Source organism: Mandrillus leucophaeus, unplaced genomic scaffold (assembly GCF_000951045.1).
Source record: "Mandrillus leucophaeus isolate KB7577 unplaced genomic scaffold, Mleu.le_1.0 Scaffold97, whole genome shotgun sequence".
In the NCBI taxonomy this organism is placed as follows: domain Eukaryota; kingdom Metazoa; phylum Chordata; class Mammalia; order Primates; family Cercopithecidae; genus Mandrillus; species Mandrillus leucophaeus.
This window is the reverse complement of record NW_012110585.1, coordinates 4,844,405-4,871,079: the sequence shown is the minus strand read 5'-3', so window position 1 is coordinate 4,871,079 and position 26,675 is coordinate 4,844,405. Positions and strand designations below refer to the sequence as shown.

At 41.9% G+C, this 26,675-nt stretch overlaps 2 protein-coding genes across 2 annotated transcripts in view; both read right to left on the bottom strand.

Annotated features, from left to right (window-relative positions):
* Positions 1-1,345: 1,345 nt before the first annotated feature.
* Positions 1,346-2,513, bottom strand: LOC105532593 (putative RBAK downstream neighbor protein). The gene is made up of 3 exons (XM_011970767.1): positions 2,360-2,513; positions 2,063-2,198; positions 1,346-1,646 (listed from the first exon to the last, which is right to left on the bottom strand). The coding sequence occupies exons 2-3, from the start codon at positions 2,099-2,101 to the stop codon at positions 1,425-1,427; spliced, it is 261 nt and encodes an 86-aa protein (XP_011826157.1). The 5' UTR covers positions 2,102-2,198; positions 2,360-2,513; the 3' UTR covers positions 1,346-1,424.
* A 2,545-nt stretch (positions 2,514-5,058) lies between these two features.
* Positions 5,059-26,675, bottom strand: part of RBAK (RB-associated KRAB zinc finger) — a 23,694-nt gene continuing 2,077 nt past the window's right edge. Inside the window, exons 3-6 of the mRNA XM_011970768.1 lie at positions 26,453-26,511; positions 16,886-17,012; positions 16,528-16,623; positions 5,059-10,826 (exon numbers count right to left, since the gene is read on the bottom strand). Of these exons, the coding sequence (XP_011826158.1) occupies positions 8,917-10,826; positions 16,528-16,623; positions 16,886-17,012; positions 26,453-26,467 (2,148 nt within the window). The 5' untranslated portion in view covers positions 26,468-26,511 and the 3' untranslated portion in view covers positions 5,059-8,916. The remainder of the gene's footprint in view (positions 10,827-16,527; positions 16,624-16,885; positions 17,013-26,452; positions 26,512-26,675) is intronic.

Genomic DNA, 26,675 nt, shown 5'->3' with positions numbered 1-26,675 from the left:
CTTTTTTTTTTTTTCCTCAGGGTAACGTTTCTGAGACCCATTCATGTTGCATGTGTCAGTAATTCTTTCCTTTTTATTGCTGTTGAACATTCCCTCATGAGGCTGTATCATGGTGTTTATCCATTCTACCTGTTGATATTTGGGTTGTTTCTAAAATTCAGCAATTATAAATCAAGCTGCCATGAGCATTCGTGCACAAGTGTTTGTGAGGCATGCTTTCATGCCTCTTGGGTAAGTGCCTAGACCATGGAATGGCTGGGTCGAAGGCAGGTGTGGGTTTAACATTTTAAGAAACCCGCCGGGTGCTGTGGCTCACCCTTGTAATCCCAGCACTTTGAGAGGCCGAGGTGGCTGGATCACCTGAGGTCAGGAGCTCGAGACCAGCCTGACCAATATGAAACCCTCGTCTCTACTAAAAATACAAAAATCAGCTGGGCATGGTGGCAAACGCCTGTAATCCCAGCTACTCAGGAGGCTAAGGCAGGAGAATCGCTTGAACCTGGGAGGCAGAGGTTACAGTGAGCCAAGATGGCACCACTGCACTCCAGCCTGGGCAACAAGAGCAAAACTCTGCCCAAAACAAAAAACAAAAAACAAAACCCAAAAACAAACAACACAAAAAAACACCCACCAGGGCTGATATTTTTGAAATCACTGAGACAGAAAGTAACAAGGGTGGCTCCGGCGTGTGCTGTTACTGAGGCTGGGGCCAGGAGGCTCAGTGTGGTGAGCAGTGCCCCGTGGGGGAGCAGGACTAGACATGCTTACTGTGCCCAAGTCAGCATGCTCCTCTGAGATCTCAGGTGGTCTTGAGCAAGAGCTGAGTGCCCCACCATTGGAGACGTTAGGGACCAGCAAATGGGACATCCACAGGCTGCAGCATCTAGAGATGACAGAGTCAGGGGCAGAGTGTTCAGACAGGGCTGCAGGTGACAGTCAAGGACAGAGCACAGAGCGGCTGCAGGTGACAGGTCAGGGACTAGGTACACGGCTGGAGCTGCAGGTGACAGTCATGGGCCAGATGCACAGGCGGGGCTGCAGGTGACAGGGACCTGGTGGACAAATAGGACTGCAGATGACATTGAGGGATCAAGTACACATATGGGGCTTCAGGTGACATGGGCGGACTGAGTGCAGAGAAGCGTCTGGGGATGTCAGCATCAGGGACTGGGGGACACAGCTGCTTCGTCAGAAGACAGTGACAGTGCCTGAATAGGAACACCGGGCCTCAAGAGCTCAACCAGGGCAGGTGCCTCCTGGCGACAGGGCCAGGCCTGGAGCTGGGAGGAATCCAAGACAGCCTGGCCTACCAGGCACGGGCCCATCCAGAAAGGAAACAGCACCGCTAGTTAACAAAGAACTTTATTATTTCTAATAAATGGTGCTGAGGGTGGGGTCTGGAGAGGGCACACAGCTGTCCCCTGTCAATGCGTTGAGGCCCACACTCCTTGGGAGGGGACAGGGGAAGCCCCATGTTCCCCGGAGCCTGTCGCCCTGGCCTGCAGCCCTGGATGCCTCTCACGGAGCCGCAGGTCTTCCTCCCCGGCTTTCTGGTCGCGTGGCCACCACAGCCCCATTATTACAGCCAGAGCCCGGGGCCAGGTGTGAGTCGGCCTGCAGCTCTCCGTCTCCGCCAGCCTGGACTCCTGGGAAAGGGGATAAAAGGGGGGCTTCCTGGTGCTGGCTAGAAAGCGTGATGCTCTCCAGCCAGGCAGCCCCCTGGTCCTCTGTGCTGTAGCTGTGCCTGGGGGGGCATCGGGGACGCTGTCCCTGTCCCGCAGCAGGTGCCCTGGGGGTTCCAGGTGTGTGGCCGGCCTCAAGCCAAGGGACCCAGCAGGCCCACCCCGTGTTCTCCACCCTCTGACCCTCGGGGCCCAGCCAGTCACCCTCCCACCCCTGTCTGGTCCCGTCCTTATCCAGGTCCCTGTGCTGGGTCTGTAGTGCCTCATCTTTGTCTCCGTCTCTTCCTTTCTCCGGGTCCCTGACTTCCTCTCTTCCCGTCCATCCCCCCGCCCCCAGTCCCCTTCCCCGCCCCTCCCCTGCAGCTTGGGGCGATTGAAACCTTGAAGCAGGTTCTGAAGGCCTTCCTGGGTGTTAGCATCTGGGAGGGGAGCGGCCTTGGCGGTGGGGACCGGGGCGGCCGGGAGCAGCAGCAGCAGCAGCAACAGCGGGGGCCACATGGCCTGCGGGCCGGGCGGCTGTGGGGGGACAAGGTGGGCGTTAGAAGCCCCGCCCCCTCTCCACGCCCTTTCCTCTCTGCCCTCTCACTTCTGCGTGCCAGGCTTGCACATCCAGCACCCTTCACCTGCCACCACGGCCCGCCTGTGTCTCTCGAGCAGCCCTGAGTCAGCCCACAGACCGGTCACCGGTCTCCGGCTCCCCAGGGATTGTTAGATCCAGACAGTTCTGCCCCAGAGCTGCCCTGGAGCTCGGACGCCTACACGAGCCAGAGCCACGCCCCCGCGTGCTGGCCACGCCCTCGAGCTCAAGCCATGCCCACCAACTGTTAACGCTTCACCCAAGCCCCTACGCAATGACCACGCCCCCACACATAGCCACACCCATTCCCGGCCACGCCCCCAGAGTCCCGCAGAGTCTCCACTCACCAGCCATGCCCCCACTGCAAAAGGCCACGCCCCTGAGCACGGCCCTGGAGACCCACGCGGGCCTGGCCCTCTTCTGTGATCCCCAGCCCAGCCCCAGTGCAACGGCCCGGGCCCCCGAGTTGAGCCTCATCCAGCATCCGGGCCAGCCTCTGCCACCCTCAGCATGGAACACAGTCGTTTCGGGTCCCTCACTCCTGTTCATTCTCCATTTTTCTTGAACATATGGGGAATATTCATAGTAGCTGTTTTAAGGTCCGGATCACTAATTCCATCATCTATGCCACTTCTGGGTCTTTATTTTTCTACTCATTATGGGTTCTGTTTTTCTGCTTCTTTGCATGCCTGTTTTTTTGCTTTTGTGTTTTCGAGACACGGTCTCACTGTTGCCCGAGCTGGAATGCAGTGGCATGATCATAGCTCACTGTTAATTCCTGGGCTCAAGCGATCCTCCTATCTCAGCCTCCTGAGTAGCTGGAACCACAGGTGCACGCAGCCATGCCCAGTTAATTTTTAAAATTATCTTTTGTAGAGATGGAGTCTCACTCTGTTGCCCAGGCAGGTCTTGAACTCCAGGCCTCAAGAGATCCTCTTACCTCAGTCTCCCAAACATTACCAATATATTCTTATTTCTTTGAGAATCTTTAGTATAGGTGGTACAGTTTTTTCTTTGGTGATTGAGTTCCTCAAATGTCTGGTTATTTTTGTCAGAACTCATTTTCTTCAGGGAAGTGCTGCAATCTTGACTGGAAAGAAAAACCAATCACATAGCTACTTCCTGGTTGGGAGGTTAACCCCATTTCTGCTTCTTAGAAGGGTTTTATAGAGGATGTTGGCTGGGCTCAATGGCTCACGTCTGTAATCCCAGCACTTTGGGAGGTCAAGGCAGGTGGACCACCTGAGGTCAGGAGTTTGAGACCAGCCTGGTCAACATGGTGAAACCCCATCTCTACTAAAAATACAAAAATTAGGGCCGGGCGCGGTGGCTCATGCCTGTAATCCCAGCACTTTGGGAGGCCGAGGTGGGCGGATCACGAGGTCAGGAGATGAGACCATCCTGGCTAACACGGTGAAACCCCGTCTCGGCTAAAAATACAAAAAAATTAGCCAGGCGTGCTGGGGCGGGCGCCTGTAGTCCCAACCACTGGGGAGGCTGAGACAGGAGAATGGCGTGAACCCGGGAGGCGGAGCTTGCAGTGACCCGAGATTGCGCCGCTGCACTCCAGCCTGGGCGACAGAGCCAAACTCCGTGTCAAAAAACAAACAAAATAAATAGAGAAGGGGCCTGGCTGTGCTGCCCAGGGTGGTCTTGAACTCCTCAGCTCAAGATCCTCCCATCTCAGCCTCCCAAAGTGCTGGGATTACAGGTGTGCCTGGCCTGCTTCCCTTCTTTGAAGAGCTTGGCTTCCTCATATCTGGACATAATTTAGGATGGAATAAGGAACAGTGGATGAATTTTTGGCCTCAGGTATAAAGAAGTAGTCTTGCGTTTGTATCTTTTGACATAAAGACAAAATTGAAAAGTTCGCCAACCCCAAGCCAAGCACCAGCAAATATGGGCGTGGGTGGAGAAAATCTCCTGTGAAATGGGCACTTCTGGTGGGGGTGAAGGGTGAGCCCCTGCCTTGCTTAACACTGCCTGGTAGTTCTGCCCAAAGGACTGAGAGAGCAAAGTGAGCCACTGTGGGGGAATCACACCCCCAAGTCGCAACCAACTCCCAGATTCCCCCTCCTTCGCAAAGCATTAGTCACCTGTTCACACTTCAGCTTAACCCTCAACGAGTAGGGTGGAATGAAAAGCACACGGCCGGGCGAGGTGGCTCACTCCTGGAATCCCAGGACCTTGGAAGGCCAAGTTGGGTGGACCACTTGAGCCCAGGAGTTTGAGTCCAGCAACACAGCAAGACCCCGTCTGTATGAAAAAATAAATAAATAAATAAATTAAAAAATTAGCCAGGTGTGGTGGCATGCACCTGTAGTCCCAGCTACTCAGGAGGCTGAGGTGGGAGGATCATTTGAGCCCAGGAAGGCGGGGCTGCAGTGAGCTGTGATTGCACCACTGCACTGCAGGCTATGGTGAGAACCTGACTCTTAAAAAAAAAAAAAAAAAAAAAAAAAAAAAAAAAAAAAAAAAGGCCTCCCCACCAAAAAAAATTAGGCACACATAGTCTATGCCATCCAATGTCACGTCCTTTTTGCTGTGCTTTTACAAGCTCAGCCAGCCCCCAAAGTGTTTTTTTTTAATGGTGCAAAGTCTTCGTGACCTGTTTCTTTCATTCACTTACATCTGTGCTGTTAATTGTGTAACTGAGATTTCCTCAAAGGTTTAACTGAATACTTTTTAAATAATTTTCCATCAAATCAAACTCAGCATTATATTCATTCACTGCCAAGAAAGGTCACCTCTAAGGTAAAAGTTAAGATGAATCCCGAATTTAGAAATGCGGAAGAACAGTTTAGGGAAATATGAAACGTTACATATTAGCTTCTTTATTGAAGAGGCAGCTCAGACCCATTTATATATGCAAAAGTATAGGATGACAAAGTATGTAATGACTCTTTAACCTTCTCAAACATTTCACTTAAAATATACATTATGCTAAGCCTTAAGGACAGCATAGGAAATCTTAGTAGTTGCCATCAAAATTACTATAAATATGTATTTTCTGCACAGAATTATGCAAAATCTACCATTTAATTCCTGTTATGCAGCATATTCATACACATCTAGAAAAATCTGAGTAGAGTGACGAGTAACAAATGTTAGCCATTTGTGATTTTAAAAAACTTTTATGGAAAGTGTAACACACATGCAGAAAAATACACATACCTTAAGTGCACAGCTCAGAACACACTCAGATATTTAGCACCCAGGTTTAGAAACAGATTATTCCCAGCACCAGATAAATGCCCCCTTTCAGCCTTGGCCAAGACTAACCGCTATCCTAATTTCAAACCACATAGACAAGTTTTGCCCGTCTTTATAATTTATACAGAAGGAATCATACAGCATGTTGGCTTTTGTGTCTGGAGTCTTTCATTTAGCAAGGTTTGTTAAGTTCAGCTACATTATTGCATGAACTTCTAGTTCATTCGTGCTGTTTTACAGTATTCCATGGAAATAATGCCACTTGTTTATTCATTCCATTGCAATGTGCCTTAAGATAGTTCTGTTTTGTGCAGTTTTATGCTATATATATTCTGCGTATCCTTTGGTGGAGACACATGCCTTTTTGCTGGGTTTGGGTAAAAGGGTATACTTGGTTTTAAGTGCCAGCTTTCAAAAATGGTTTTATGGATGAGCAATTCCACCAGTAGCGTACAGTTCCTCTTGCTTACATCCTTGCCAAAAGGATGCTTTTTTATGCTTTTCATTTTAACCATTTCCATGGATGGGTAGCAGTACTACATGGTGTTTTAAATTTGCATTTCCCTGATTACTAATAAAGCTAACATCTTTTCATGCTTAGTGGCCGTCTGGATATCCTCTAAAGTGAGTGGATATCCTCTAAAATATTTTGCCTTTTCCATTTTCCCCCTTGATTTGTAGGTGCTCTTTACATATTCGAGATCAGGGGCCAGAAAACTATGAGTGCAGACCAAATCCAGACTGCCACCTGGGTTTATGAATGGTTTTACTGGGAAGCAGTCATGCTCATTTTTAAAAATGCATGGTGTATGGATGCTTTCACACAATAGCAAAGATAAGCATTTGTGACAAAGCCAAAAATGTTCACCATCTGGTACCTTGCTAAAAAGTTTGCCAACACTTTTGCTATACTCAGTGCTGTTGTCACATACATGAACTGCAAATATCTTTTCCTCCTCATGGTTTCCTGTTCATTTTCTTACTGGTGGTCTTTCTGATAAACAGAAGTTCTCAAACTTACTATTAAGTTCTATTTTATGGGTTAATGCTTTTTTGGGTCTCAATAAACCTTTGCTTACTCCAAGATTACAAACTGTCCAAGATTTCTTTGTAAAGCTTTCACATTTCATATTCAGATTTGCAATCCACCTTCAACTGACTTTTTATTAAATTACAAAATTTAATTGGCAAAGCACATTTACTGGAAAGAACACCCTTTCCCCCACTACACTTCAATGTCACCTTTCTCAAAAGTCAGGTGATGGTATACATGTGGGTCTACTTTTGAATCTGTATGCTATTCCACTAGTCAGTTTTTTCATCCTTGTGCCCAAAATAACACCATCATAATTTATGTGGCTTTATAACAGGTCTTGATATTTGGAAATTTCAATCCTTTCTGTCCATTCTACAAGATAGCTTTGACAATTATTGGCCTTTTGAATATGCATATGAATTCTAGAATTAGCTTGTTTATTTACATTAAAGAATTTGCTAGGATTTTAATTAAGGTTGCAATGAATTTAGGGAAAAAGCAACGGTTTTGAGATTGTCCTGGAATCCTATCCCTCTCCTCCTTTGTAATTTTCTTTTCTGGATACAGTTCTTCAAACTGTATTCTTATTAACTCATTTTTCCCCCCTAGGCACTTGAGGGATCTTTTAAGTGGCACTGCTTTTCAAAATTTCATTTTCCATGATTTTTGCTGGTATATCATAAAATGCTTTTTGCATAACTTTTATGCAGGGAACTTACCAAATTTACTCATGGCATCTGCAAATAGAGATTTATATTTTTTCTTTTTTTAAAATTTTACTTCTTTTCTAATCTTTATGCCTTTTGTTTCTGTTTCTTGCATTAGTTTTCTGGTTAGGTCCTTCTGAACAATGCTGAATAAAATCATTGACAGCAGATATCCTTGTCTTATTTTTATAATCTTAGGAGAAATGTTCACTATTTCATCGTACTGTTTGTTGAAGTCTGTTTATGCAATTAAGGAAGTCCCTTTCAATCCATCATTTGCTAAGATCATAAATGAACATTAACTTTACCATAAGAATGTTCTGCATGCCAGATTACTTTTCTACAGGTGGTGTACAATAGCAACTGATTTGTGAATATTAAGCCACCTTTGCACTCCTGGAATACAATCTATTTGATTACCATTTTACCTTTTTCCAGAACAAACGATCTTTGTTTTGTTTACCCAGTATCTGGTCATATGACCACTATAAAACAAGTTACTGGCAAAGTGAATGGAACCATTATTATTTTGACTAATCAGGATTCCCCTGTGTAATGTGAAGAAGCAGTAGCTACCTAAACTGTTCCAGCAAGAAATGGAGTGAGGACATTAAGTTAATTGACCAAAAAATATCTGCTAGAAACTTGAATCAATTTGTTCTAAAATACTGGGAAAAAGGGGAATGCACAAAACAATGACACTGTATTTGTATCAAAGAGAAGTTTCTGAATAAAATTTCTAAATTACAAAATATTGGCACTAGGCACACTGAAAACTATGGGTTAAAAAACAAGGGTGGTGTGAGAGCTGGGGATATTTTAGAGTATGGGCAGTATGCTTGTTCTCTTTCACTGAAACAGACTTAATTCCAAATTATGTTATGTATAGTTTATCAAAATAGTCTTTTAGAAAATCTTATCTTGTTCAGATGCAGTTGAAAACTTTACAAAAACACTGCCTCTTCTACTAATGAGGCATTTGTTAAAAACCCATTTGTAAATTCCTCTAAATAGAAAACTAGGTATTTTACCATCTTATACCTACTAAATATTATCTGACCAATATATCCTGTCTTAGTACATTTGCCATCCTAATATTCAAATAAGAAAACTGCCTCTTCACAAGTTGCCCAATTCCAAACTTGCATAGAATTACCATTAGATTGCATTTTAAAGACATGATAAAAAATGGCCATACACTTATTTAATGCTACTGTCCTCATGATCAACTCCTGATAATTTAAAAACTTCATTTTATACAATGAAGATTTATTCAGAGCTTATAGCCTCTGAGATCTTTCCTATAAACACCTGATTTTACATTAGAAATATGGCTTTTAGTAGAACAAATTTCCAAGACAATATATTTTCCACATTCACCATATTGACAGATTTTGCCTTTGTATGATTCCCTGATATGTAAATACAATTTGAATCCAAAATAAATATTAAATATTTATAAAACTTCACTCCTGCATAAATTATCTAGTGTCTGATGAGTCATATGATCTTGCTGAAGGTTTTGCTTCTTGTTACATTCTTCGGGATTCTTCTCTGTGAAAATCCAGATTAAAATGAATCTAATGCCTAAATGCTTCTCACCATTCAGGAACATGAACCCTCAGATAAACACTTTGACTTTCTATTGGATTTTCCATATTCATTATATTCAGAGAGTTTTCTAAAAATTGAGATCTGACTTCAGAGACTTTCCACATCAAGTACATTCATATTTCCTCTTCTGTGAATTCTCTGATGGCTATTGAAGGCTGATCTGTGGTGGAACTTTTTCCCACATTCATTACATTCATAGGGTTTCTCTCCCGAATGAGTTCTATAGTGTACAGTGAGGTATGACTTCTGAGAAAAGACTTTCCCACACTCATTACATTCATAGGGTTTCTCTCCTGAATGGCTTCTGTAGTGGACAGTGAGGTTTGACATCCGAGAGAAGACTTTTCCACATTTACTACATTCATAGGGTTTCTCTCCTGAATGAATTCGATGATGTATGGTGAGATATGATTTCTGAGAGAAGAATTTTCCACATTCGTAACATTCATAGGGTTTCTCGCCTGTGTGTACTCTTTGATGTCTGAACAGGGATGAATTATGGGAAAAGGTTTTCCCACATTCGCTACATCCATAAGGTTTCTCTTCTGAATGACTTCTATAATGTTCAGTATAGTATGATAACTCAGAGAATAACTTTCCACATACATTACATTCATAGGATTTCTCCCCTTTTGGAAGTGGCTGGTGCCCATCAAAGGCTGAATTTACAAGGAAGGTTTTCCCACATTCATTACATTCATAGGGTTTCTCTCCTAAATGAGCTGTATGATGGTCGGTGAGATATGACAACTGAGAGAACTTTCCACATTCACTACATTCATGGGATTTCTCTTCTGTGTGTACTTTCCGATGTCTAATGAAGGCTGAATTTAAATTGAAAGTTTTGCCACATTCATTACATTCATAGGGTTTCTCTTCTAAATGACTTCTATAATGTATAGTGAGGTATGACACCCGAGAAAAGAATTTCCCACACTCGCTACACTGATAGGGCTTCTCTCCTGTGTGTGTTCTCTGATGTGTAATCAGGGTAGACTTTCGGTAGTAGGATTTCCCACATTCATTACATTTATAAAGCTTCTCTCCTGTGTGAGTTCTCTGATGGTCACTGAGTGCGGACTTGCGGGAGAAGGATTTCCCACATTCGTTACATGGATAGGGCCTCTCTCCTGAATGATTCCTCTGGTGTAGGGTGAGATGTGTCTTTTGGCAGAAGGTTTTCCCACATTCACTACATTCGTAGGGTTTCTCTCCTGAATGAGTTCTTAGGTGCTGAGTGAGGTGTAACTTCTGACAAAAGGTTTTCCCACATTCATTACATTTATAGGGCTTCTCCTCTAAGTGTGATCTCCGATGTACAGTGAGGGTTCCCTTTTGGCTGAAGGATTTCCCACATACATTACATTCATAAGGTTTCTCTCCTGTGTGAGCCCTCTGGTGGATGATGAATTTTGACTTTTTACAGAAGGATTTTCCACATTCACTGCATTCAAAAGGCTTCATTTCCATTTGTGATCTCTGATATGCATTAAAATTTGACATCTGTATGAAGTCTGGTCCAGAATCATTCCACTCATAGGGCTTCTCCCCCACGTAAGCTCTCTTATGAGCAACAAAAACAGCCTCATTGTCTAAGACTTCCATGCATTCATTATATTCAAAAGGTTTCTCCAAAATATTAATTTTCTGAAGAATATTTTCTTCATTTTGAGAATAGGTATCCCCATTTTGATTAAATTCATACATTTTCTCTCCATGATATGTTTTCTCACATTCATTACACTCATCAGGTTTTGTCTTGGCATAGCTTCCGTCACTACTAATTAATTCCGAAATAGATTCTAAATTCTTTCCACATGAGACACAATTATGAGCTATTATGCTTGAAGGAACAAGGCTTGTTTCCATATAAGTTTGACAAAATGTATTCTCTTTCTCTTCAGTCAGGGTTTTGCTGTTGATACAAGCAGCTTGCCTTGAATGTTTATCTTCATTTTCTTGGATTCTCTCTATCAGGTCATCAAATTTCCAGACTTCTAAAAAGGAAAAATAGTAAACAAACTTTGTAAATCTAAACACACTAGCCATGGAAAGGTACTGGTACTCAAGAGCCCCCATTGTGGGGTTGACTCTGGCTTTAGAGCCAATCTCCATAAATAAAAATAATTACAAATGCATAGTTCTCTTTGTCCTTTGATTTCTAATACAAAACATAAACACACACACACACACACACACACACACACACACACACGGTGAAAGGATAAAGATGAGATAGTGGTAGAAAATAGAAGAGCAACTTCATATTGAATACAGGTAACTTTGTTGCTTTACAAATATTATGTTTCAAACTTTGGTAGAAAAGGTGAAATAAAACCAAATGATGAGCAGAGAAGTGGCTGAAAGTGTGCCAGATCCAGGCAAAGATGGGAGGATTTAGATCAAATAGAATCAGGAGGAACAAAAACAGGTGCTAGGTCTCCATACAAAGGAAATCCATTATGGATTACATTTGGGAGACGTCTATTACAATTTATATTAAACTGCAAGATATTGCTTCATATCAAGATACGATGGTAGCATCCCCACTAGCCTAGACCCTTCCAAAATCTGTGCCTTACTAGTCTGCATACAAATGCAAATAAACATTCTGAATGCTCTGATTTCTTCATGTTTACAGAGAAGATTCGCATTCATCTGGAGGAGACCCAGGCAAGTCAATGTCCAAAAGAAATGTAAGCTAGACCAGAGGGCAAGGTATCTTTTTTTTTTTTTTTTTTTTGAGATGGAGTCTCGCTCTGTCACCCAGGCTGGAGTACAATGGCACAATCTTGGCTCACTGCAACCTCCACCTCCCAGGCTCAAGTGATTCTCCTGCCTCAGCCTCCCAACTGGCTGGGATTACAGGCACACACCACTGCCCCCAGCTAATTTTTGTATTTTTAGTAGAGACAGAGTTTCACCATGTTGCCCCGGCTGGTCTTGAACTCCTGACCTCAGGTGATCCACCCACCTCAGCCTCCCAAAGTGCTGGGATTACAAGCATGAGCCACAGTGGCCAGCCAGCGGGTATCTTAAAAACAAGATCATGCTGGGCATGGTGGCTCACGCCTGTAATCCTAGCACTTTGGGGGCCCAAGGCGGGTGGATTGCCTGAGCTCAGGAGTTTGAGACCAGTCTGGGCAACATGCAAAACCCTGTCTCTACTAAAAAAAGAAAAAGAAAAAACAAAACAAAAAACCCAAGATCAGATCTTTGAAGTGTTCTGAAAGTCGTATTTAATACTAGCTAACCTTCTTAGCCATTAAATTCTGCTTTCCCTGATTGCACAATAAAGCACAGTGGTTAAGAGCATGAACACCAGAGTAGGCCACCTCAGTTCAAACCCCCAACAATTTACTAACTAAGGCACCGTGGTCAAGTTACGTAACTGTGATGCAGTTTCCCTCATCTGAATTCAGTGTGAATACGAGTGCCTAAATCATGGGGTTGTCAAAGGACTGAATTAGTACATGTAAACTGCTTAGAACAGTTTATAACATAAAACAAATGATCATTAAGTTCAGCCATTAATTTTCTTTCAATTTGCTGACTTAAATTTCCTAAAACCATTCATGTCCCTATAATTCTTTTACCTAATTCTGAATACAAACAAGAGTTCCCAAACTCCTGGGTTTCATTTGGTGTAAAATCTTGTATCTCAGATTCCTAAAGCTGCCCCTATGATGTACTTTTATTTTTATGTATCTTACACATTTTTGGATCCACTAAACTATTGTTAGCTGCTATCACCCACATTCAAAGCAACCCTGATGGTACTCTGCTCAGAAATCTACAACATCTCTGAGCTCCAGCACCCCAAACTCCAACAGAAGAAACAGAAAGGTTATTAATGATATTTTTCACTACCTGGATTCATGATATATATCCAAGCTAGCATTCCACTAATCTGCCAACATCTTCTGCTTCTGGAAGCCTAGGCTATGCCTTGCATATTCTCAGCCACAAGTCTGTGCTAGTGATCTTCCCCGCTCAGTTTGACTTCTGGTGTTGGCTATACTCAAAATCTATCTATACTTTGGGGGAAAGTTGAAGACACTTATCAAATCTCTTCCCAGTTCATTGAATCTCTTTCCCTCACATTTTAAAATAGCTTTTACATAAAGTTGCACAATGTGCATTGGAGTATAAATTTTCCATGTGAAAGCTGAATTTTATAGTTCGTGCAGCTATGATCCTATTTCCTAACCAAAACGTATGCCCCTGTAAAGTATTCATATTTTCTTTGTATCTCTCTGAACAGAAATTAAAGTAGTTCCTAATATGATGGGTGCTTACAGGTTCTAATCTAACCCCTATCTGTTTTATCAGAATCTATAGTTCAGAATAAATGATCTCTCAATGGATTAATGATAAAGATCTTTCTTTTACCTAGCTCCTTGGCAAGTCAATAAAAAAACCCACTGAATACCTACTGTATGTTGCATTATCAAAGCAAGAAAAGTAAAAAGGTCTTTCCTCTTTGGAGGATTATAATTCTGGTAGAAGAAGCTCAAGCAACAAATATATGTACCTACCTATCAGAGCATATAATCATTTAGAGCATATATTCCTATCAAAGCATAGAATCACAGAGCATATACTCCTATCAGAGCTTATACTCAGAGCATATACCACTCCTGTCACAGCATAGAATCCTATCAGAGCACACAATCTCAGAATATATAATCCTATCAGAGTGTATAATCATATTGGAGTATATAATCATATCTAACTTTTTGTGGAAACAATCGCTGAGTGGAATAGGTATTAAGAGAAGGAAAGACTGGAGTAGTCAACGAATCATGAAGGAAACTTCAAGGAGTTAACCTTTTAAGCTCAAATGTAAAGCATAAAGTTCTAAAGTTTATTGCTCAACAATGCAAATACAGTTAACATTACTGTACACTTAAAAATGGTTAAGATGGTAAATTGCATGTTACGTGTTTTTTTTGGTTTGTTTGTTTTGAGACGGAGTTTTGCTCTGTCGCCTAGGCTGGAGTGCAGCTGCAATCTCCGCTCACTGCAAGCTCTGCCTCCCGGGTTCATGCCACTCTCCTGCCTCAGCCTCTCAAGTAGCTGGGACTACAGATGCCTGCCACCATGCCTGGCTAATATCTTTGTATTTTTAGTAGAGATGGGGTTTCACCGTGTTCGCCAGGATGGTCTTGATCTCCTGACCTCGTGATCCACCTGCCTCGGCCTCCCAAAGTGCTGGGATTATAGGCGTGAGCCACCGTGCTGGGCCATGTTATGTGTTTTTTAAACCACAATTTAAAATTAATTGAAGGGGCTGGGTGTAGTGGCTCATGCCTGTAATCCCAGCACTTTGGGAAGCTGAGGAGGGCAGATCACTCTGTTGAACTTCTGGCCAACAGACTGAAACCCTGTCTCTATTAAAAATACAAAAATTGGCCAGGCGCGGTGGCTCAAGCCTGTAATCCCAGCACTTTGGGAGGCTGAGACGGGCAGATCACGAGGTCAGGAGATCGAGACCATCCTGGCTAACATGGTGAAACCCCGTCTCTACTAAAAAATACAAAAAACCAGCTGGGCGAGGTGGCGGGCGCCTGTAGTCCCAGCTACTCGGGAGGCTGAGGCAGGAGAATGGCGTAAACCCGGGAGGCGGAGCTTGCAGTGAGCTGAGATCCGGCCACTGCACTCCAGCCTGGGCGACAGAGCGAGACTCCATCTAAAAAAAAAAAAAAAACAAAAAACCACAAAAACACACCAGGCGTTGATGGTGCATGCCTGTAATCCCAGCTACTCGGGAGGCTGAGGCACAAGAATCACTTGAACCTGGGAGGCAGAGGTTATCCTGAGCCAAGATTGCACCACTGCACTCCAGCCTCAGTTACAGAGACTCTGTCTCAATAAATAAATAGGCTGGGCACAGTGGCTCAGACCTGTAATCCCAGCACTTTGAGAGGCCGAGGCAGGTGGATCACAAGGTCAGGAGTTAGAGACCAGCCTGACCAATATGGTGAAACCCCATCTCTACTAAAAATATAAAAATTAGCCAGGCATGGTGGCGTGCGCCTGTAATCCTAGCTACTTTCGGAGGCTGAGACAGGAGAATCGCTTGAACCTGGGAGAGGAATGCTGCAGTGAGCCGAGATTGTGCCATTGCACTCCAGCCTGGGCAACAAGAGCGAGACTCCATCTCAAAATGGAAGGAAGGGAGGGAGGGAGGGAGAGAAAACATGTATTATCTGGGCAAGTAAAATGCAGATGAAGGAAAACGACAATGATCATTTGAATGGAAGATGGATCCACTGTAATCCAGGTATGGGAGAATACTGAACATTAATGTCAAAAGGAACTGAATGTGCTGACGATCTGCAAAGCATTTCACAAAGGACAAAGAACACAAACTATGGAGAGAAGACTAGCACAATCAAATACTGGGAGGTGAGGAAGGTAGACAGAATTCATGATTTTGGAATGTGCACAGTTTATCATCAGACATTCTGAGAAGGAAGGAAGTGAACTGTCTCACTGGTACTGCTGTTATCAAGCAAAATATTCAACTAGACTTCTGGTTAAAAGTGTTAGACATATCAATTTGGAGGCAAGCTGCAAAAATACACAGGAAAAAAGGTCTTAGAAGTTGAGATCATATAAACTCTTTTAGGGGATACAAAGAAAACCAAAAAAGTGGAAAACAGGTACTAGGGTGACACTCCTGAAAAGGCAAGAAAAGGAACGGATATTCACTTATGAAATTCACACTTCCTGAATGTCTACTACGGACAGAGCATGATTCCAGTTATGGGGAAGGGGAAATGAACACACAGACAGCTGATAAATGAGCACTGGGGAAAGAGAGGAAAGCTGAGGAGTGCTATATTGTCACATCAACTGAGCATGGACTTTGGGAAATGACGTACACTACAAGCTGTGACTGAATTCATAAGCATAGGTGGAAGATGAGGTTTTGGTATCTGAATGCCTAAAGACGTAAATAAAATTAAGGGCAGAAAATAAGTCCAAGGTATTTTTAAAGGAAGGAGGGAAAGAAAATGGAAGATAAAAAAGAATGAAGATAAAAGTCTCAAGTTAATTTTTATGTCAGACTTCTGAATGCCCCAAAACAAAACAATTCTGTAAGGCTGGGAGCAGTGGCTCAGGACTGTAATCTTAGCACTTTGGGAGGCTGAGGTGGGTGGATCACTTGAGGCCAGGAGTTCAAGACCAGCATGGCCAACACGGTGAAACCCTGTCTCTACTAAAAAGACAAAAATTAGCCAGGCATGGTGGCATGCACCTGTAATCCCAGCTACTCAGGAGGCTGAGGAAGGAGAATTGCTTGAACCTGGGAGGTAGAGGGTGCAGTGAGCTGAGATCGCACCACTGTACTCCAGCCTGGGTGACAGAACAAGACTCTGTCTCCAAAAAACAAACAAACAAACAAAACCCCACAACAATTCTGTAATGGCGAGGGAGTAAGTTACCAATAATGCTGGAGAAAGAGGAAGTGAATAGGTCTCCAGTACAGGTTAGAATGGAAAAAATCCCTACCAATGTAAATCAAATGTAAAATCAACAGAAGAGTTCATGTATGTGTGTGGGAAGGAAAGTGATATTTGGGGGTTGGGAGGTGTGCCTGAGGGTACTGAATACATGTCAACAACTCTTTAGTCACTCCCAAAGGTCTGGGATGAGCATTTTTTAACATTTGATACTCTACTAACTTGCCTGGACTATGTTGACATGGAAATTCACCTTCCATTATCCACGGCTCTTCTCCCTGCTCCAACTTAATGATGACGTTTGGCTTGGTGATATCATACCCTGTTAATGGGAAAAGAAGGAGGACTTGGGCAAGCTGCTTGGCTTCAGAATCTCCAAAGTACAAGATGTTGCCACCTCAAAAGCTGCATAACAGAAGTGCTCCATTTTTTACCTTATCAAAGTTAGAACCTTTTAATGAATAATAATATAAATACTCCAGCTAGTGCCCACAAGGAATTAAATGGTGTCATCACTTATTTTTTCAAATTCAAGGATAAAACCCCATTCAACCGAGAGCATTCAGAAAGCAAGCTATCCTCACCCACAGAAACTAGATGGCTATAGTTCTCCAACATCACATCCCTGTATGTTATCTTCTCATCAGGGTCCAGTTGCTGCCACTCCTCCTGGGTGAAATCCACAGCCACATCTTTGAATGACACTGGCCCCTGTAATGGCAACATGATCAGAATTGGGAATATGGAAAAGGGATGGGGGGATAACATTTTACAAAGCTCACTGGTAAAGTTAACCATGAACATTGTATACCTTATTTTATGTTACAGATTATGGAAGGGAAATCATATTGGAAATCATATTGGAAACATATATCCTTTGGGATCATGTATATACACGTATATATACGTGCGTATATGTACACACACACACATATATATATATAAAAAATATATATTACCCACAAAAACAAAAACCCCAAACACAACTGAACTCCTATTTTGAAACTGAACTGAGTTTTGGGGATATGAGTGAAACATCATGCCTGCTCTCAAAAAGTGGACAACCTAATAAGGAGATAAACATGTAAACAAACATATGCATTTTACTCCTGGTCACTTCTTTTAGTCTTCTTTGCTGCCAGACCCTCCCCTTCTCCTGGACCTCTTCATGTTGGAGTGTCCACCACTCAGTTCCTGGTCGTCTTCTTCCTAACTCACTGCTCTGGGGCTCTCACCTAGTTTCAACTCCTTGTTCTTCTGGCTCTTTTATTCTCATGGCCAGTGGCCTCTGGCTATTTGCAAGGCAGAGTTTTATCTCAAACATCTCAATCTTACAGCAATAAGTATTCTTTAAATGAATGAATGCCCAAAGCTGTTATTAGAGTAATGCAGACAAGGTGCAGAATGATTTAAAAAAAGAGAATCAAATTATTTTAACTTTATGCCATCATATTAGGCTTCAGACTCAGTTAACTGGAAGTCCTTAAAGATGCACTGTGTATTCTATGGGATGAAGGGGAAGAATATGATGAGGTGTAAAAAGTACCAATGGCAAACATGAAGCAGCTTCAATTTTTAAGAGGTTGGGGCTGGGCATGGTGACTCATGCCTATAATCCTAGCACTTTGGGAGGCTGAGGTGGGAAGATTGTTTGAGCTCAGGAGTTCGAAACCAGCTTGGGCAACACAGTAAGACCTCATCTCTGCTAAAAATAAAAATTTTTAAAAAAATTGGCTGGACATCATGGCACATGCCTGTAGTTCCAGCTACTTGGGAGGCGAAGGCAGGAGGATCGCTTGAGCCTGGGAGGTCAAGGCTTCAGTGAGCTGTGAACGCAACATCGCACTCCAGCCTAGGCAACAGAGCGAGACCTTATCTCAAAAAAAAAAAAAAAAAAAGGAAAAATACAAAACTCCTGGGCTCCAGCAATCCAACTGCCTTGGTCTCCCAAAGTGTTGGGATTACAGGCTTGAGCCAGCATGCCCTGCCCAAACTTGTAGTTTAGAAAAAGAAAGTGCCCAGTAAGCATGTTGCATTATCCTATTATTTATAAAGAACATATCAACAAGGGGTTCAAACCCAGTGATACAGCTAGGACCAGGTAGATCCCAAGAGATAGCAGAGGCAGAGCCATTAGGCTGCTGGGCTGAGAAACTAAAGCAGGACACCCAAGCTTATCCATAGGCAGGCCACAGAAGCTGATAAAATCACTGAGAGAGAGCTATAACCTTCTGGGTTAAGTTAGTCCAGAATGTAAGGAGGCGGTAGGGGTTAGAAGACTGATCAACCAATAAACAACATAAAATTACATGCCAATACCACTTATATCAATACAAATACCCAAAATGAAACATAACCAAACAAAATCCAGTACCAGTTTAAAAACATAATATACAACAGCCAAATGGGACTTATTCCCATTTGACTAGTTTAATATTTGGAAATCTATTAATATGACAAGCCACTATAACACAGCAAAGAAGAAAAGTCTTGTATCCACAAAGATACTTGAAAAAGCTTGACAGAAAAAGCTGATTTAAAAAAACAAACTAAAGAAAATAGAAACTTCATTAACATCAATATTATGTATATACACAAATGTAACTATTGTACCCTAATATGCAATAGTACGTATGATATATATGTGACATACGTATTTCAATTACACACAAGCACATATATACAGTTTGCGTGTACACACACACACACACACAAAATTTACGCCTCAGTCTTCTCGGTCCAAAAGTCAAGATTTTACTTAACAGGGAAAAACGACATACCTTCCCACTAAGATCAAGAACAAGGTATTAATAAAATGCTCACTATCTACAATTAGAGAAGAGAAAACAATAGAGGAATATAAGAAAAAGTAAAAGTGCTTGGGCATGGTGGCTCACGCCTATAATCCCAAAACTTTGGGAGGCCGAGACAGGCAGATCACCTGAGGTCAGGAGTTTGAGACCAGCCTGGTCAACATGGTGAAACTCCATCTCTATTAAAAATCCAAAAAAAAAAATTAGTTGTATTATTAAGGTCAACTTAATCAGTTACCCTAAATTACTTTATAAATATGCAATCCCAATAAAAATACCAAAAAGCTTTTTCCTGGAACTAGATAAACTGACACTACAGTTCATATGAGGTGGAAGAAAATCAAAAACAGCTCAGGGAAAAAAACATTTGGACATGGATAAAACTGGATCCAGGCCAGGTGCGGTAGCTCATGCCTGTAATCCCAGCACTCTGGAAAGCTGAGGCAGAAGGACTGATTGAGGCCAGGAGTTTGAGACCAGTCTTGGCAACATAGCAAGACCCTATCTCTACGAAGAAAAAAATACGTATATTAGAAAAAATATATAGAGAGAGACATTAGGACTTCTGCCCTCAGTTGTGATAAACTAACAGGTACTGGATATACCCTCTAACCTGAAACAGCACATACCAAAGAACAACAACAAAAAAACAAAAACAGAAAGAAACATAAAACATAAAACATAAAACAGGAGAACATATATGAAGCAATTTTTTTTTTTTTTTTGGCGAAGTCTCACTCTTGTCTTCCAGACTAGAGTGATACGGCACAATCTTGGCTCACTGCAACCTCCGTCTCCCGGGTTCCAGTGATTCTCCTGCCTCAGCCTCCCGAATAGCTGGGATTACGGGTGTGCACTAGCACGCCTAGCTAATTTTTGTACTTTTAGTAGAGACGGGGCTTTACCATGTTGGCCAGGCTGGTCTCGAACTCCTGACCTCATGATCCACCTGCCTCGGCCTCCCAAAGTGCTGTGATTACAGGTATGAGCCACCACGCCTGGGCTGAAGCAATGGTTTTCAAGGCACTGACTATCAGGCAGTAGAGTTATCTATGAGTGATGGGAAATAAACAAGGTGAACCAATCAACTTCTGCCTTGAGCATTTCCAGGCCACGGAGCAGGGAAGAAGAACAGAGGCAGATGTGAGGAGAAAGAGTTGCAAGATGGGAAAATGGGCAGGAAATTGCAACCCATAAGGAAGAAAAGAATCAGTCCATCAAAACTGGCCCAGAATTGACACAGAGTTTACAACTGGCACAGAGCACTGAGAGAGTTCATCATTCTATTCCAAATGTTCAAAAAAATTGAGACAGGTAAGATGTAAAAAAGACCCATGTGAACCTTCTACAGATAGAAACTAGAATATCTGAGATGAAAATTAAACTGGACAAGATTAACAGCATCGTGGAAAAAAGACATTAGTGAATATAAAGATAGCAACAGAAGTTACATAAAATGAAACAGAACAAACAATTAAAAGCAAATAAAGAGCAACAGTCTGTTGTGGGAAAATTTCAAGTGGCCTAATATACAGGCAACAAGAATCAATGGAGGGGAGGTGGTGGATATTTGAAGAAAAAATGATAAAAATGTCCCCAAAGTGATGACACCATAAACCCAAGATCCAAGAAGTTCAATGATCCCCAAAACAGAAACATGAAAAAAATGATACCATGACATATTGCAATCAAATTGCCCAAAACTAATGATAAAAAGTTTAAAACAATAAGGGAGGGAAGACAAAAAGACATGTTATATACAGGGGAACAAAGATGAGTATGACATCAGATTTCTCTTAGAAAAAAATGTAAGCAGGAAGACGATAGAGAAACATATTTAAAGCACTGTGGAGAAAAATCCAGCAAAAACACCTTTAAAAGGAAAGACAATGAAGACATTTGCAGACATACAAGAATTCATCATCAACTAGAAGAAATGTTAAAGAAAGTCCTTCAGGCAGAAGTAAAATGACAGCAAATAAAAATTTAGATTTACACAAAGGAATGAAGAGTACCAGAAATGGTAACTGCGTATTTTCTTTCATTATTTAAATCTCTTTAAAAGATAACTGGGTCGGGTGTGGTGGCTCACACCTGTAATCCCAGCACTTTGGGAGGCTGAGGCAGACAGGTCACCTGAGGTCAGGAGTTTGCGACCAGCCTGGCCAACATTGCGAAACCTCGTCTCTACTAAAAATATAAAAATTAGCCAGGTATGGTTGTGGGTGTCTGTAATCCCAGCTACCCGGGAGGCTGAGGCAGGAGAATCACTTGAACCCAGGAGGCAGAGGTTACAGTGAGCTGAGATCACACCCCTGCAATCCAGCATGGGGGACAGAGTGAGACTGTCTCAAAATAAATAAACAAACAAACAAATAAAAGATAACAGTTTAATTAACAACAATGTAATAGATTCTGTGTGGCACTGATACCACCTGTAAAAATAAAATGAACAATGGTGTACAGACCAAGAGGAGAGAAATGGAAGTATCCTATTGTTAAGCTTCTCTTACTCTAAGAAAAATGGTACATTACTTAAGAATAAACTATGATAATTAAAGTTGCACACTATAAATTCTAACTCACTAAAATAACAAAACAGTGTGATAGCTAAAAACTCAACAAAAGACATAAAAGTAGAATCATAAAACATTCTCAGTTAATCAAAAGGAAGGAAGACAAACAAAGACATTTTAAAAAGAAACAAAGAAGATGAGACTAAAAGAAAGCAAAGACAATGGACTATAACCTAACTAGTTTTATCAATAATCACATTACATGTAAACAGTCTATACATCCTCAATTATGAGACAGAAATAGACTGATGAAAACAAGCAAGATCTAAATCTGGCTGCCTACAAGAAATAATACTTTATATATAAAGATGCAAATACGTTAAAAGTAAAAGGACGGAATAAGATATACCATGCATGTATTACTAAAAAGAATGCTACATAAATAACAAAGTACATTTCACAGCCTGGAATATTAGCAGGGATAAGGAAGGCCATTTTACAAAGTGGTTTATTAATCAACAGGACGTAACAACCTTGAACATTTATGTATCTAATATAACACACAAAGCAAAAAGTGGTAAAATTGCAAAGAGAAACAGAACCACAATTGCAGCAGGAGATTTCAGTCCCCTCTCCCTGACAATTGATACAAATAGGCACACAATCAACAAGGATATAGTACACCTCAACAACACAACCAACCAACTTGATCTCATTAACATTTATCAAACACTCTACCCAACCAGAGCAGAACAAGCCATCTTCTCAAGATGCATAGAATTTTCCCAAGACAGATCCTATTCTACGCCATAAATTTAAGAGGTTCCATGTAGCATTCCAGACAAAAATTCACAATCTAAATCTAATCATGAAGAAAGATCAGGGAAACCTAAATTTAAAGACTTCTATAAAATCACTGGCCTGTATTCTTAAATTTATAATGGCACTGAGGAACAAATCCATATTAAACAGACTTAAAAAGCATGAAAACTAAAGGCAATTGACAATCCTAGACTGAATCTTCTACCAAAAATTAAAAATTGCTATTAAGGAAATTATTGGGAAATTGGCAAAAACTGGAAAATGAACTATAGTTGAGATAAAAGTATTAAATCAATGACAAATTTCCTGAATTCAATTACCGTGCTATGGATATTTAATAGAATGTTCTTGATTTTATGAGATATAATGTAAAACTTTATAGGGTAAAGAGACATGACACTCTCAAATAGTTCAGAAAAAAAAAAAATACATATACACGCATATATGTATATATCCATATAAATGATTAATGTGGGAAAATGTTAAGAATGAAGTATCTGAACAAAAGGAAGTATCTGGTATTTCTTTGTAAAATCCTTGCAATTTTTCTGAAAATTTGAAATGATTTCAAAACGAAATGCTGAACAGAAAATAATGCTATCAAATACATATTATATGTATATATTTGCTATCAAATATATCAAATATATTTCAAAAGGACTCAGAAACCAACTTAAAGGGATTCCATCTGGCCAAAGATGGAGCCAATTTAATTTTCTAAAAGAATCACAACTTCGATGTACTGAAATATTTACTATCTGTTTAAACCCATGAGCTCATAATGGTAACAAAACAAAAAAACCTTCCTGCTTAGAAGCCTACTCAATATTTTAGAAACTGTCTTTCCTGCATGAATTACATAACCAAATAGAGAATAGAAATTTATCTTCAGAAAAGTATTCTAGGCCAGCTGTGATGGCTCAGGCCTATAATCCCAACACTGGGAGGTTAAAGAAGAGGATCACTTGAGCCCAGGAGTTCAGGACCAGCCTGGGCAACATAGCGAAACCTGTCTCAACTAAAAACTAAAAAATTAGCTGGGCATTGTGGCACATGACTATACTTTCAGCTACTTGGGAGGCTGAAGTGGGAGGATCACTTGAGCACAGGAGTTTGAGGCTGCAGTGAGCCATAAACGTGCCAGCCTGGGTAACATAGTGTGACTCTGTTTCCAAAACAAGAAAAGAAAAGAAAGTTATTTTGGCTAGTAAATAAAGAAATGGTAGAATTAGCAGATCACCATTTTGCCTCCCCTAATGAACTAGTAAATCACAGCAATAATCAACAGTCGATAGTTCTTAAGTTCACAAAAACAAAGAAGGTAACACGTGCCTCCAGAAGTAGACAAATGCCACATATGGTACAGCTGTGTGAAAAGAATTGAACATAAACCTGATTAGACTTCCTGATCAAACTACCAATTTTACAAGGCATACAAGATGTTTTTTTTTAAATGTGCTAAAGGTGAAACAAGGGTAACACAATCTAAACTGAGGATAACCAACTCAGTTTCTTCAAAACAATGAGCACGCAAGAGACATACTATGGGAACTACTGAAAGATTTAACTCAACTGCCACATGTATTAAGAAAGGGAGTATTATGGGTTATTCCTAGCCCCTTTTAAAAAGATTCCTTATTGGCCAGGTGTGGTGGCTTACACCTGTAATCTTATAGCACTTTGGGAGGCCAAAGTGAAAGAATTGCTTGAGGCCAGGAGTTTGAGACCAGCCTGAGCAATACAGTGAGAATACATCTCTAGGCTGGGAGCAGTGGCTCACGCCTGCAATCCTAGTACTTTGGGAGGCCGAGGCGGGCAGATTGCCTGAGCTCAGGAGTTCGAGACCAGCCTCAGGGTGACACGGTGAAACGCAGTCTCTATTAAAATACAAAAAAATTAGCTGGGTGTGGCAGCGTGCACCTGTAGTTCCAGCTACGCGGGAGGCTGAGGCAGGAGGATCGTGTGAGCCCAGGAGATTGAGGCTGCAGTGAGTTGTGAGAACGTCTCTACACTCCAGCATGGGTGACAGAGCAAGACCCTATCTCAAAAAAAGAAAAAAAGAAGGCCGGGCATAGTGGCTCACGCCTGTAATTCCAGCACTTTGGGAGGCGGAGGCGGGCAGATCATGAGGTCAGGAGATCAAGACCATGGTGAAACCCCGTCTCTATTAAAAATACAAAATATTAGCTGGGCACGGTGGTGGGTGCCTGTAGTCCCAGCTACTCAGGAGGCTGAGAGAATGGCGTGAACCCAGGAGGCGGAGCTTGCAGTGAGCCGAGATCACGCCACTGCACTTCAGCCTGGGCAACAGAGTGAGACTGTCTCAAAAAAAAAAAAAAAAAAAAGGAAAAAAGAAAAAAAGGAAACAAAACAAAACAGACTTCATCATTTAAAGACAAATAAATACTTACAGATGAATCATTTTAAATGCCAAGAAAAGAGAGACTCCATGGAGAAATATCAGTTTGGAAGTAACAGATGTCAAAGGCAGACAAAGGGTCCTGTGAGGTAGGGCTAGGAAATGCCCGCTGGATTTGACTGCAATTAAATCACCGGTAATGTTTACTGACTGACTCAGCAACGTGAAAAGGACAAAACTAAAACACTGAGAACTGAAATGAGAAACAGAAATGAGGAAATCTTCACAAGAGAGTAACTATATTGCTTGCTGTGCAACCCAAACAAAAAGAAGAACAAGTATTTGAAGGATGACCACGTCATTCATTCCCTGCATGATCTAGGACTCAAGAGTAAAAACAGAATTCTGTCTACTTGGACCACAGTATTTCCATCCCTGGAAAAATGATATGCACCAAGTTCTCCTTGGGCAGCAGGCCCTCTGCTTACCTAAGCACCAAGAATAAGCCATAAGTTACGGTAATTTAATGGTTGTTATCAGGAAAGCTATCCATAATTATATCAACTTGAATGAAGAAATTTTTCCAAGTCCTAGAAAATATTTTAAATCCACAAGTAACAAAATTGGTTTCTCCTTATAATCAATGCAAATGATGTCACGGATGGTGACAATGCAAACGATGTCACGGATGGTGATATGGTTTTGGTTTGTGTCGCCGCCCAAATCTCACGTTCAATTGTATTCCCCAATGTTGGAGGTGGGGCCTGGTGGGAGGTGACTGGATCATGGGGGCAATTTCCCTCTTGGTGCTGTTCTCCTGATACTGAGTGAGTTATCACAACACGTGGTTGTTTAAAAGTGTGTAGCGCCTCCTGCTCCCTCTTCCTCCTGCTCTGGTGATGGATGCTGTATCTGCTTTCCCTTCGCCTTCTCCATGACTGTAAGTGTCCTGAGGCCTCCCCAGCCATGCTTCCTATGACAGAGCCTGCAGGTGGGAGCCAATTCAACCTCTTTTCTTTATAAATTACCCAGTCTCAGTTATTTCTCTATACAGTGTGAGAATGGACTAATACAAACGGCATTTTCCTTTTGTGATGACTGCAAAGAATATCAGCCCTGGGTGCGGCTCAATTTCAACAGCCTTAAAATATACTACCCATACATACAAGCTTCACAAATCACTTTTGGTGCTGATCTGCCACATTCACTACATTTTACAGGGTAACGTCTAGTTCCACATTCCCATTTTAAATGTGTGAATCCTGGCTGGGCGCGGTGGCTCATGCCTGTAATCCCAGCACTTTGGAAGGCTGAGGCGGGGTCACCTGAGGTCAGGAGTTTGAGACCAGCCTGGCCAACATGGTGAAACCCTGTTTCTTCTAAAAATACAAAAAATTAGCTGGGCATAGTGGCGCATGCCTGTAATCCCAGCTACTTGGGAGGCTGAGGCAGGAGAATCGCTCGAACCCAGGAGGTGGAGGTTGCAGTGAAGCGAGGTCATGCCACTGCACTGCAGCCTGGGCAACAGAGCAAGACCCCATCTCAAAAAAAAGAAAAAAAAGAAGTATGAATTCTTACAAATCTCTGAAAATGCATCATAAAATAAAGTAGTTGGACATATACACAAGCAGGAAAACTCACCTGCAATGTGTTCATTTTCTGCTGCTCTTGGAAACGTGCAGAGACTGTGGCTGGTAGACCTAGAGGGGGAGAAGCAGGTCATTGAAGTCATAAGTGCTCTGGCTTGCAAAGGCAGAAATCTCGTGTGTAAGAACCACAAAAGAAAGCTCAATAGGCTAACACCCTGTGAACACTCAGCCTGCAAACACTCAGAAGGGCCTAAAAGAGTGATACAGGGTTTCGC

Excerpts from the sequence above, each read along its gene's own strand:
- LOC105532593 (XM_011970767.1), bottom strand. The coding sequence starts at position 2,101 with ATGCTAACACCCAGGAAGGCCTTCAGAACCTGCTTCAAG. Across the intron at positions 1,647-2,062 it reads CCTTCAGAACCTGCTTCAAG|GAGTCCAGGCTGGCGGAGAC; the intron begins GTTTCAATCGCC and ends CCCCTTTCCCAG.